The sequence below is a fragment of the Sardina pilchardus genome, chromosome 6 (assembly GCF_963854185.1).
Source record: "Sardina pilchardus chromosome 6, fSarPil1.1, whole genome shotgun sequence".
NCBI lineage: Eukaryota > Metazoa > Chordata > Actinopteri > Clupeiformes > Clupeidae > Sardina > Sardina pilchardus.
Genome location: NC_084999.1, coordinates 6,113,454 through 6,125,953, shown reverse-complemented (window position 1 = coordinate 6,125,953; position 12,500 = coordinate 6,113,454). Strand labels below are relative to the sequence as shown.

General features: G+C 43.7%; 2 protein-coding genes across 2 annotated transcripts in view; one reads left to right on the top strand and one right to left on the bottom strand.

Annotated features, from left to right (window-relative positions):
- The window catches only part of wdr26a (WD repeat domain 26a), a 12,539-nt gene extending 8,388 nt beyond the window's left edge, over positions 1-4,151 (top strand). Inside the window, exons 10-14 of the mRNA XM_062538217.1 lie at positions 1,220-1,365; positions 1,472-1,550; positions 1,765-1,894; positions 2,087-2,281; positions 2,514-4,151. Coding sequence (XP_062394201.1) covers positions 1,220-1,365; positions 1,472-1,550; positions 1,765-1,894; positions 2,087-2,281; positions 2,514-2,536 — 573 coding nt within the window. The 3' untranslated portion in view covers positions 2,537-4,151. The remainder of the gene's footprint in view (positions 1-1,219; positions 1,366-1,471; positions 1,551-1,764; positions 1,895-2,086; positions 2,282-2,513) is intronic.
- A 2,894-nt stretch (positions 4,152-7,045) lies between these two features.
- Positions 7,046-12,146, bottom strand: cnih4 (cornichon family AMPA receptor auxiliary protein 4). The gene is made up of 5 exons (XM_062538236.1): positions 12,066-12,146; positions 11,523-11,591; positions 11,272-11,384; positions 10,863-11,003; positions 7,046-8,471 (listed from the first exon to the last, which is right to left on the bottom strand). Exons 1-5 carry the CDS (start codon positions 12,132-12,134, stop codon positions 8,444-8,446), a joined length of 420 nt encoding a protein of 139 aa, XP_062394220.1. The 5' UTR covers positions 12,135-12,146; the 3' UTR covers positions 7,046-8,443.
- Positions 12,147-12,500: the final 354 nt, after the last annotated feature.

Sequence of the window (12,500 nt, the reverse complement as noted above, 5' to 3'; positions counted from 1 at the left end):
GCTGTAATCAGTGTGTGTGTGTGTGTGTGTGTGTGTGTGTGTGTGTGTGTGTGTGTGGGGCTTGAATGGAAACTTGTTTGTGGAGGTCATGGAGGTGGTCAAGTTCAGTAACCGCATACGTGTGTGTGCATGCTGGTGTTAGGGAGTAGGATCTGGATGTGTGTATTTGATGTCTGTGCTGTAATAGTCGGATTTACTTCAGAGGATCAGATGGAAACTAGTTTTAACGGGGTCGTTTATTGTGTGTCTCCGTTGGCGGAACAGCCGTAAAGACGATTTTCGAGAACTTCTACGGGGCTGAAATAAGCTGCTACGGGCTGAAGTGCGGCTCCAAAAAGCTCCTGCAGTGGTGTGAGATGTAAAAGGGTGTGAACAAGGGGTGCGTGGAAGAGGCACTTTTTTTAAACCCAGCAGTGTAGACGTTAGAGCTTAGGTTACATACTGTAGGTTAGGTTACATTAGCTTGTTGAGTTGAGGGACACGGAATCAACAAACTAGTGGCAGCTAAAAAATAGCTTTTAACTAATCGGAATTTTGATTGTATGTTACAAATTACAAATGAAACCAACATAATGCAACATTTAATTTGGAACAGCTATTCAGATGTGGGTCATTCCGTGTCAAATCAGACAAAATCCAGGAAAATGGTTGCTGCACCGTCTCAGGTTTCACTCAAAGTTTGTCTATGTAATTTCAAGTTTCAAGTGTCTGGTACTTTCAAGGACTGAAAATAATATGAAGACATAAGATTTGAACATAAATATTTGACAGTCCTTGGTTTTGGGACCCTTTCTTGGTATAGACAAGGGTTTGAACAAATCTAAGAAATCAGTTCACTCTATTTTAAGTTATTTGCATGTAAATTCGCAGAATAAACAAGATACCCTCCAAAGTAGGTGATTTAGGCCGTAAGAATGTTTAGCTTACTGTGACTGAGCACAGAATCAAAATGCTAATAAAAGATTTAGCGAAGTTGTATGTGTAGAGTATTTGCTGCAGCTGCTATGCCACTTTAGTTAGTCTACTCAGCATAGCGATCTCAGAGCAAAGGTTGCATAGGTCTGGGGTAGGTCTTGTGGGTCTTATGTGTAGTTGAGACACAGCTGAAAGGGCAGAGTAGCAGAACGCTCCTTTACCTGGGTAGGGGACCGAAAACTTGTTAATGGACACTTGCCTAATGTGTGTGTGTGTGTGTGTGTGTGTGTGTGTGTGTGTGTAGGACCTGGATGGCAACCTGCTGGACTCATGGGAAGGCGTGCGCGTCCAGTGTCTCTGGTGCTTGGGTGACGGTCGCTCCGTCCTGGCCTCCGACACGCACCAGCGTATCCGTGGTTACAACTTCGAGGACCTCACCGACAGGAACATGTGAGTGTGTGCGAGCGCGGTTGCCATGGTGCCCCGTGTGTGTAAAACCCTGCAGGGATGCGCGTGTGAGGTGATGCTTTTGTCTGTGTGCTTTGTGTCCTTTCAGAGTGCAAGAGGACCACCCCATCATGTCCTTCACTGTATCAAAGAACGGACGCCTGGCTCTTCTCAATGTGGCCACTCAGGTACTGTAGGTGCTGCACTGTAGACTGAAGACGTACAGACTGACTGGCTGGCTTGGGAAAGCCAAGTTCAGCCCTCTAAGGAAATTAACCATGAGATCGCTTTAGTTCTTGGTCAAAAGACAGTAATTTAGATGACTGGTCATTGACGTTCTTGAATTTCTAGAATGTGCAGTTGAAAGTTTAGAATTGTGTGCGTGTGTGCGTGTGTGTGTAGGGTGTGCATCTCTGGGACCTGCAAGACCGTGTGTTGGTGAGGAAGTACCAGGGAGTGACTCAGGGCTTCTACACCATCCACTCCTGCTTTGGAGGACACAACGAGGACTTCATCGCCAGCGGCAGTGAAGGTACACACACACACACACACACACACACACACACACACACACACACACACACACACACACACACACACATTGTGTCTCTAAAGCACACATATCAACCACATTCATGTCAGTGGGTGTGTTAATGCATACAGACTTAAATGTGGTTTTAATGTGTGTGTGTGTGTGTGTGTGTGTGTGTGTGCCCGTGCCCAGACCACAAAGTGTACATATGGCACAAGCGCAGTGAGCTGCCCATCGCAGAGCTGACTGGACACACGCGCACGGTCAACTGTGTGAGCTGGAACCCTGCGCTGCCGGGCCTCATGGCCAGCGCCTCCGACGACGGCACCGTCCGAATCTGGGGGCCCGCCCCCTTCCTGGACCCGCAGGACTCTGAGGGCCTCAACGGTACGCATCACTTCCTGTCTGACTCTGGTCCGCAAATAGTTGAATTGTGTTTTGAACAGTGTTTTAGAATTCAGACAGTGATTTGAAGTGATAAGATTTCTCTCTCTCTCTCTCTCTCTCTCTCTCTCTCTCTCTCTTTCTCTCTATATATATATCTCTCTCTTTCTCTTTCTCTCTATCTATCTCTCTCCCTCTCTCTGCCTTTCTCGCTCTCTCTCTCTCTGTTCTCTAGAATGCTGTAGCATGGACAGCTGATGGTGACTCCAAAACAGAGGACCTGTCGTGTTAAAACCTACAAACAATGTTAACGCACACTATAGACTAATAGAAGCATTGAATCAAGACTGATGCGAAGAAGTAGAAGATTATGATGATGATGATGATGATGATGAAGGTTATATTGAAGATGGAGAGAAATGTAGCCATGGGTTTCAGGCGTTCCTCTGATTGGTTGCCGTCTTGGCCCGTCAGGAGGATGGACGTCCAATGGAACAGCTGGGCGGATAACTTGAATGGAACAACTCCCCCAGCGGCCGCTCTGATTGGCCGATCTGGGGACCGTTTGGCTCGTCACTTCACGTCAGCGGTGTCTTGTCTGGCGTCCCCCCCCCCCCCCCCCCCTCCCCTGGTGATGCGAGTATCTACACAAGGCCTTGGGCCCCCCCCCTCACCCACCCCCACCTGCCAACTGCACTTGAACTAGGCCACCGCAGGTTATTTATTGCTCATTATTTATTATGATTACGGATGGATGGCTCTGGAGCGGACGGATGCAGCCTTGAGTGGCTGTGGTGGTCGCACACAATAACCTACTGTGTTAAAACACACTTCTCTTTTCCTTTTTAATCCCGTTTTTTGAGGGGGGAGGGGGAGGGGGGGGGGGGCAGCGAGGCTGTCATAGTGGCTCCGCTCAAACTCTCATATGCGCTTTGCTGCCTCGAAGCCCCCCTGCTTTTTTGTTTTCTTCTTCTCTGCAGGCGTGTTGGGGTGGGAGACGAGAGAGGAGAGGGGCTTGTGGGTAGCCGCTGAGAAAGGCATTGTGGGATATTGGTGGTGGGCTAGGTCGCTTTAGGGTTGGTGGTGGGGGGGGGGGTCGCAATGGGTGTAGGAAAACAGCTTTCATATCTACATATTTCCGCATGAACTCCTAGCCCGTTCAGCCTGTGTTTTTGTGGATGCGTGTGTGTTTGTGTGTCTGTCTGTCTGTCTGTCTGTGTGTGTGAGAGACAATTGAGGTAAATGATGTTTTCACCAGCAGAAAATAATGATGTCGTAATTTACTTTCATAATTTCTTTTTTTAATCTGTGAAGCCGATTTTAATCAGTAAGAATCACAGGCCCTTTTTTTTAACTGTCCCGAGTGTCAAACACTACAAAGGAAACCAGAAAAGTGTGTGTGAGTGTGTGACCTGAGACCTGAGAACTGAACCACTTCTGTTGCCGTAGGGTTCTTTGGCATTGGCTAGACTGATTGGTATGCTGTCCAATAAGGAGCAGCTTTGTGGGCGGACGCTCCACCCAATTGGCTCTGCACAGACACAGACACAGACACAGACACAGACACAGACACAGACACAGACACAGACACAGACACAGACACAGACACAGACACAGACACAGACACAGACACAGACACAGACACAGACACAGACACTCTCCCTTCCAGCCTCGGCGTCTGAGGCACCAGGGAGCCCAACATATCTGAACCCCACCACTGAGGCCATTTTGAGGCGTTTCAGCGCTCCACACACACACACACACACACACACACATAGACTATGCTCACTAGCACACTAGCAGCAGTGGAAATACAAACGGCCAGATTGTTCCTCCTGGGAGGTCACGGGCAGGCCATGTGTAAATGCCTGTGGTTTCTGGGACGGGAGGGGGGGTGGGGGGGGGGGGTGCGGGGAGGCCACCAGTGCAGTGCTTTTGCCTTGTGGAGTAGGTCACGCTTGGGGAAGGCAGCGAGAGAGTCACCGAGGGACAGAGGAGCAGTTGGGGGTGGATGAGGTGAGGTGGGGTGGGGTGGGGTGAGGTGAGGTGGGGTGTTTCCTCCTTAATGAATGTACCAGGTGAACACGGCGTCAGACTGACACCTGAAACGGGTCCGATTGGAGAAACCAAACCAAACTTAAACCCGGTAGTTTGTACAGAATCACCTGCTCGACGGTAGGCCCCTTCTCTCACGTCGCGCCCCTCGTTGGGGAGCCTTTTCGACGTGCTTTCCGACCTTTTTGGAAGGGGACCTCTCTTTCTTGATCACCGCTCCGCACGGCTGTCCAGTCCTGTTTTGTCTGCTCTCTGGCTTCTCTCAATTGTAAATTCTGCTGTTTTCTTTCTGGCCTAGCCCCAGTGATATTTTTTTATTATTATTATTATTATTATTATTATTAATTTTGTGTGGCGCTCTTCTGGTTTTTACTCTTTCCTTTGGGGTTTGACGTTACAGCTCACCTGTCCCGCAGGAATCCTGCATTTTTTTTCTGTTTTTTCTTAACATTTTGATTTATTTTTTTCTTTGTTACTTTGTTTATGATGATGTTTATGATGATTATAATTATTATTGTCGTTGTTGCTTCTGTTTTATCTCCCAGTGTAATCATATGGAAGTATATATCAGCAGTTTGCTACAAAGCTATTTTATTTTCTATCTGTGGCTCTTATTTGTACCGGTCATCTTTTCTGTCTGTATAAAGACTATTTGTACACACAGCTGTACCTTATGATTATGGATATTTACTAAATGTATCAGAGTGGCAGTGCAGCAAAAGAAGCATTGCCTGATACAGTATGCTTTGTAATATGTGCTATATATCGGTCTATGTTATGGCATGTATTATTGGACTGGCTGAGAATAGCAGAGTAGGCATTTTTACTCCTAATGTTACCAGCCTTACCTACAGCAGGTGAGTTCCTCCCTACAGGTAGAACACAGCCCTCACCAGCCAAACCTGTCCTGTTACCAAGGAGCGGCTCTTGCACACAACACACACAAACTGACAAACATACACACACGCGCACACACACATTTGTGCATGGTCTGTGTGTGCTTAACTGTTTGTGTACACACACACACACACACACACACATACACACACACACACACACACACACACACTCACTCACTCACTCTTCATTCACCTCAGTGCAGTTGAAACACTGAAATGATCACGATAATGTGATGCTCTAAGTTCTGCTTATGCAAGATTTCTTCGTTCTCAATTTCTTCCTTTTTCGTTATTGAAAAAAAAAACACTTTAGTTGGAGACTAGTTATTTTTCTTTGCGTTTCTTTCTCTCCCTCTCTCTCTCTTCCTTTCTCTCTCTCTCCCTCCCTCTTTCTCTGCCTCCTCCTGCCCCAAAAGCTTGGCAGCCAACGCCAGAAGCCAGCCAGCATCCCAGGATATAGGTTGCCAGGTAGTGAATGTGGGGCATATAACTGCAGATTGCAAGGGATCCATTTTTGCATTTAAATGTGTTTAATAAGTGATTGTACTGTTGTGTAATGTTGTGTAGGAGAGGTGTTATGTATGCATATTTTCAATAAAGCATTCAGGGTTTTAAAAATCTGTATGTTTTTGTGTGTATTGTACGGGCTGCTTATCCTGTTCTCAGTCGTCAGTGTAATGATTTGACCTTCATACCTGCTAGCATGCAGTATCCTGGTGAAAAAAAAGGTCAGCATTTGAATTTGTATTATGTATATGTACTGATCTACAAAACGTAACGTGGCCTGCAAAACTCAAACAATGTTTTGCTGGCCAAGTCAGTCACACATGCTTGTAGAATGTGACTTAGACACACATGGTGTGCTTTCTTTGGCTAATTCCCAAGAATAAGTGGGCCAAGACTGAGTTCTTTTTACATCACTTATTGATTACTGATTTACAGAAATCTGTACTGCCCTACAAAGCCAAAATGCAGTATCTGCTACGTCACCAACATAAAATGCCATATCCTCCAATCAATCTATTCAAATCTCATTGATCTTTTGAAACATTTCAGTCTGGAATTTTCGCAGATACTGCACTTAGGTTGTAGGGCAGCATATTCTTGTTCAGTCTCTCTCAAAGTGATTCTTCAAACAACACCAGTACAGGATTGGGTCATGTAGAAGTCTATTCCTCAGTGGTAATTCAGTCCTCTCAGTGACTGAGAGTTTTGTCCAAGAGAAAGGTCCTGACAAAGACAAGGCAAAGAGAGAAAAAAATAGGACTCTAGGTCTTAACATCCAATCAATCAGGATCGTCCAGTTAGTCACGTTCTGGTAAAAGCAATTGCTTGGTGAGGGGGCTGAGCAGCTTGTTCCGGCTGGTTGGTTAATATCCAAATCTCTGACTAGCAGAAGAATGTATTAGTCTATTAATGGGTGTTAGAGTGAGGAATACTGTATTAGTCTATTAGTGGGTGTTAGAGTGAGGAATACTGTATTAGTCTATTAGTGGGTTAAGAATAGTTGAAAATTGTTGTAGTTTGTCTTAAATAAATTCAACTATAATACTGACTGCACAGCTTCCTCATCCCAAACACCAACGCGAGCTTTAAAAACATAATCTACCATGCTCCCTAGAACTAAACTGGAAAAAGTCTGGAATTATCTGGAATTTTCAAAGTAGTTGGATGATGATGATGTCTTTTCAAATCCTAAATGGCTTTGTCCAAGCCCTGGATTCCGCCACAGTGCCTACGGTCTTTGAGCCCTGAGGTTACTGAAGAACAAAGGAAAACGTTTCAAATAACCACCCACAGATCTTACTTTTCTTCAAGGTCAGCATGTTTTTAGATTTATTTTAAAGAAACACCACTTTCTGAAGAAAGAAAAAAAAAGCACAAATAAAATATTTTAACATTAGCACAGCCGTACCCATGCTGGTTCAACTCACAATAAAGACAGAATCTCTTCCAAATTAAAATAGTATTATTGGATTAAAAAAAAAAAAGATCCATGTTTTACACTTCTGTGTTTTACATTGTGCCAATCTGGTATGAAGAGTTGTCAAAAAATTGATGACATAACCAAACCACATTCTGCCTACCCCCTCAGTAAAGTGGTTTTCCCTCCACAAACACTAGTGGATCCTTTGAAACCCACTATGACTCTACTAAGACTTTAAGGTTCAGTGCTCAACATGTACCACCGCTCTTCTGTTTGATACAAAAGCCAGAGTAATCACAGATGGTTTGACTAGAACACACACACACTCTCTCTCTCTCACTCACACACGCACACGGCAACTTCAACAAAAATTGGATTAGCACAGCAACTTAAGCATAACTCAGCTATAGGGTTAACTGAGCTTTGGATCGACATAGTAACCCATAAGTTTAGTTTAATACACTTCCCCTGCTAAAATGCACAATTAATAAGTCAGTGGGTAGGCCAGCATCATAGCAAATGTTAAAAAAACAAACAAACAACAACAACAAAAACTCAACAAATGCACAAAAACCCACAAAGTATTATATTCCCATTTGTTGATCTTTGCTGGCAAGTTGCTAGTTTAATATTTCACGCCCATTTCAAGTCACCAACAACAATCAAAACAAACAAACAAACAAACAAAAGAATATTCCAGCAGTCATAACCGAAGAGTTGTTGTCCAGCTTGAGGAGAGCCGGGGGCAGCTGAATGTAATGGACAATACTGGCAGCTCCATAAGGATGGTCTTAGTGTTCTGATTGGCTTGGAGGCGGTGTGTTGGCCAATCAAATGCTAAGATGAGTAGATTGTCATTTTGCCACGGCCCTGAGAAGCTGTGGTGTGTGTGTGTGTGTGTGTGTGTTAGTGTGTCTGTCTGTGTGCGTGTGTGTGTTTGTGTGTGTTTACAGCTTCAGCAACAAGTTAGTGGAATAATGGTACGACCAACACTGATATGACACGCATACATTGTCTCTCACACTCACACTCACTCACACAACCAAACGCACACTCAAACTCAAACTCAAACTCAGAAATACACAAGGGAGACCACCTGAACAATCTAATCAAGTTGATTCACATACTCTTGGAGAACAGAAGAAAGGGGGGGAGAGATGGCCTGACGGCTACACAGTAGAGATGATGGAGTGCTGATGTCCAGGGGGTCCTCGATCTGATCTAATACAGCGCAGGGTGGAGAGGTTGTGATTTGGCAAGTTTGGAGGTCAAAGGTCAGGGGGATCAGTCATTGATCAGGGCCAGTATCATGCTGCAGAGAGAGAGAGACACAGGAGAAAAGAAAGGGTTTACATTACATGCTAATAATATATTTAATATAATAATAATAATAATAATAAAGGTTTTACATGCTATATATAGTTAATACTAGAAAAGCACTCAGAGAGTGCAGACCTCCGCCTGCATTGTTCTTCCTAGGTTGTCATACATTTGAACCTAAACTATTCAGATCGCCACCACGTGGCCATACCATGCCATTACACCACTAAGCTAAATACATAAATGCCTCCAGAATCCCGACGGAATTACGGATCACTCCCAAAATGTAATCGATTCTTCCTTGGGTCATGTCCGACCTTCCCTGAAAATCTCATCGAAATCCATCCATTACTTTTTGAGTTATCTTGCTAACAAACAGATAGACAGACAAACAAACAAGCAGACAGACAGACAGACAAACGCCGGCCGGTCCCCGATGAAAACATATATCTCCTTGGCGCAAGTTGGCAGAGGTAAATAAATAAATAATAAAGCTTTTACATGCTAATAATATTTTTCAACATCCACATAAAATAATAATGAATATTTATGTTTAAAGATGAATGATAATTCACTATTCCCTCAGCTTCAGTCATGTCATTACATATCCATTTCTATATGAATCTGTTTTACAATGAACTTGAAGAAACAATATTAATAGAGCAAAGCAGTACTGGACATGGACACCGAGGCGGCAACCACACTATTCTGTTTTTGTTTTCAAATGCTCACACATGTTTGTTCACATGTTCTATGTTCACACGCGTTTGGAATCTACGAATTCATCGAATCCATGGTCTCCATGCAGGGGCGTGTTTCCCAAAGCAACTTTGTTGGTTGCAATTCAATTTCCCATTGCCAACCATAGAAACAGTAGCATAATTACTCGCAAAAATAACCAAAGACAAAGGCAAAATATCAGGAAATGGTCATCTTCAATCCACTAAACAATAATCAGTTGTGGATCAGGAAGCCTCTACCGCAGTCTTATCAGACTGCTTTCTAATAATCCTGATCTTTGCCCTCTCATGTTCTGGTTGAGCAACCTAATCTACTTCCTAATGATGACATCACAAGTTCATCTTTCTGGTGCCTCCTCCTCTACATCCAAGTCGTGGCTGAGATTAGGGGCCTCTCTCATTCGTCTTTTTATCTATCCTCCTTTCCTTCCTCGGCCCTCGTTCCCACTGATCTAGATAAAGAATGATGGGGTGGCAACAATGGGATAGTCTATCCAGTGTTCTTTATAGGTCAGTGGGAACGAGCCTGGAGGACCGAGCATTCAAACCATTCAAACCATTCACACACACACACACACACACACACACACACACACACACACACACACACACACACACACACACACACACACACACACACACACACACACACACACACACACACACACACACACACACACACACACACACGGTTGTTGTGAGTCACTGCCTTAGAGTGACAGAAATCAGAGGGCTGCCTCACGAAGCGTAGTAGTAAGTGGTTACCCCGGGTAACCTTAGGGGCCCTGCTTTAAATGCTTAGTCCAGAATCTAACTAAAGCTTGCTTAATAACTATGCCAAATCTATTTGTAAATGTAATACCATGAGGGTGGGTCAGCTCAAGCCTGTCTCACACCACATGACGGCATTGGTTCATGCACAAGGACTTTACTCAAACGACTGATGTTGCACTTTGTCCAGCATTTAAATTAGGGCCCTAGTAGCAACCACTGATCTCTAAAAGAGTATTGCACAAAGCAGCTATTGTTTCTAAAGTGACGTGTTACTCCTGATCAGTGGTTACTCCTGATGTTATCTGGGTAAGCCAGTAACCTTGCTCCGTAGCAATTACCAGCGTATCATTCCACTGATGCAAATCCGCCACAAAACACACAGGTGTATCACCTGTCCTGAACACACCACTCCAAACTCCAATAATTAGAAGCTCCAACTGAAGGAAGTAGTGTGGGGAGTCGCAATGAGAATGACAATAGGCAGAGCCATGCTAATTCTCTCCATGCTAATTCTCTCCACACAGGCGTTAATTGTGTTACTGTCACAAGCATAATGTTGAGGCCTGCCTAGAAAAACGTCTTCTAATAATAGCCCCAGCCTCTTTTTGAGACTGGCCTTTATTTACCTCCGCCCACAGCGAGACTGGCCAGTGTTAGAGACCCGGCCAGTATTGGAGTATCTATTTTTAAACTATCAATGATATTCATTAAACCATGCAACCACCATGGCTATCCTAGCAATACCTTAGTAACCATCTCTGCATTATCTGTTTTAACTATTCATGACATTTCACGTGTTATTTGCATTTTCATGCATTGGCCATTCTAGTAATGTCACTACCAAATGACTGTTGATATAGTTCTCTCACCTGTATAGGTAAATGAAGAAACAGAGCAGGTGGAAGCCCAGCTTGATCATAGCCTCCTTCATGTGAGACTTAAGCTGCCCGCGATTGTGAATCTCCGTGGGGTCAAAAACCCCCATGTTGCCCATAGGGACCTTCAGAAACCTGAGGCAAACACCGGCAGAAAACAAGCACTTCATATGCTTAGAGTGGATTTAAGGGATCTAAACTGACTGTACACAACAATGTAATAAACTAGTAACATAGCTGTAACCTATGATACTCTTCTATGTAAAATGATAGCTTTAAAATTAACAAATATGTGAAGACTGATTAGTTTTCACGAAAACAGAAGTAAATGTCAGTTCCTCATTAAGTCAATGTGTAGTTTGGGGATTGATTGTAGCTAGGTGCATCTACCTTTGACACTCACCTGTAGACATTCCAGGATGCTACTGGCAGGTTAAGAAGGAAGACGAACCAGTGCATGGAGACCAACATGAGGACTGTTGCCAAGGTCTGGCCTACCAGCTCTGGAATGACCCACTGCAGACACGTTTAATCGGCGGAAAAAAGGGGTTCCATTAGCACAAAAAAAATTAATAATCAAGGATTTTAGAGAGCAAACTACTAAGTAAAATAGATACAACAGGTCAGTATGCTGGAAACACTTTAATATCTCACTTTATTCAACTTCGAGCAACAGGCTCGTGCATTGATGTAGTCGCATTCCAAATCTGAAAGAGTGATGATCTGTCCGTTGAGTTAAGATGAATAAATCTGGTCAAAAACATGCGAGACTGACATTAAACATTGCTCGACGCTGTCGTGATCACGGATCATGAAATGTTGAACTACCTTTTCCTAGAATATTAATAACGTTGGGCGTTCGTTTACTATGTCCAGTGACAAAATTCAACTGAGCAATACTAGCAGTAGGCTACATTATGTAGGCTACTTTCCTGTAGTCCAACCTTATCGAGGTGTGGCTCGTTAGAGTAGTCTAATCAATCAACAGGTACATATGTGTCCACAAAGATGTAGAAGTATTCAAAGCCAACAGCACTGATTTAGCTACAGTAATCACGGAAATGAGCGGCAGTCAGAGAGATCCGACACCACCAACTATTTAGATTCATGTCAATCACGCAAAGCATTCTATAAAACTGTTCATGTTAATACACAAAGTGTAACATTAGAAATGTAGACATCTCTCAGAAAGGATACAAAGTACACCGAAAGGAAGATTAATGCACAGCAGTCGATGAGAGAGAAAATGAACACGGCCGCCTCCATCTTTCAATTTCCTAGTGTATGACAATTTCCGGTATATCTGATTTTAAAAATTTCGTGCGCTGTCTGATGATACTCTTCTCGTGTGTACTGCCACCTAACGACGTGGAGTATGTCGCAAGTCGATAGTGCACTAACCTCAGTTCACACATCCCAGTTGGCCTATATTTTTTGCCTGTGGAAATCCATCACTTGAAATAGATTCTAACATCAAAGTATCATGTTCTGTGTTTTACTGGTAGGATATTCTGAGTTTTGTCCCACTGAAAAAGCTGATGCCCCTTTAGGCAAATACTCGGCTAATGTAGTTTAAAAAAAAAAAAAAAAAACACACATAGACAATCAAGATGTAGAGCTTCATTCGGCTGT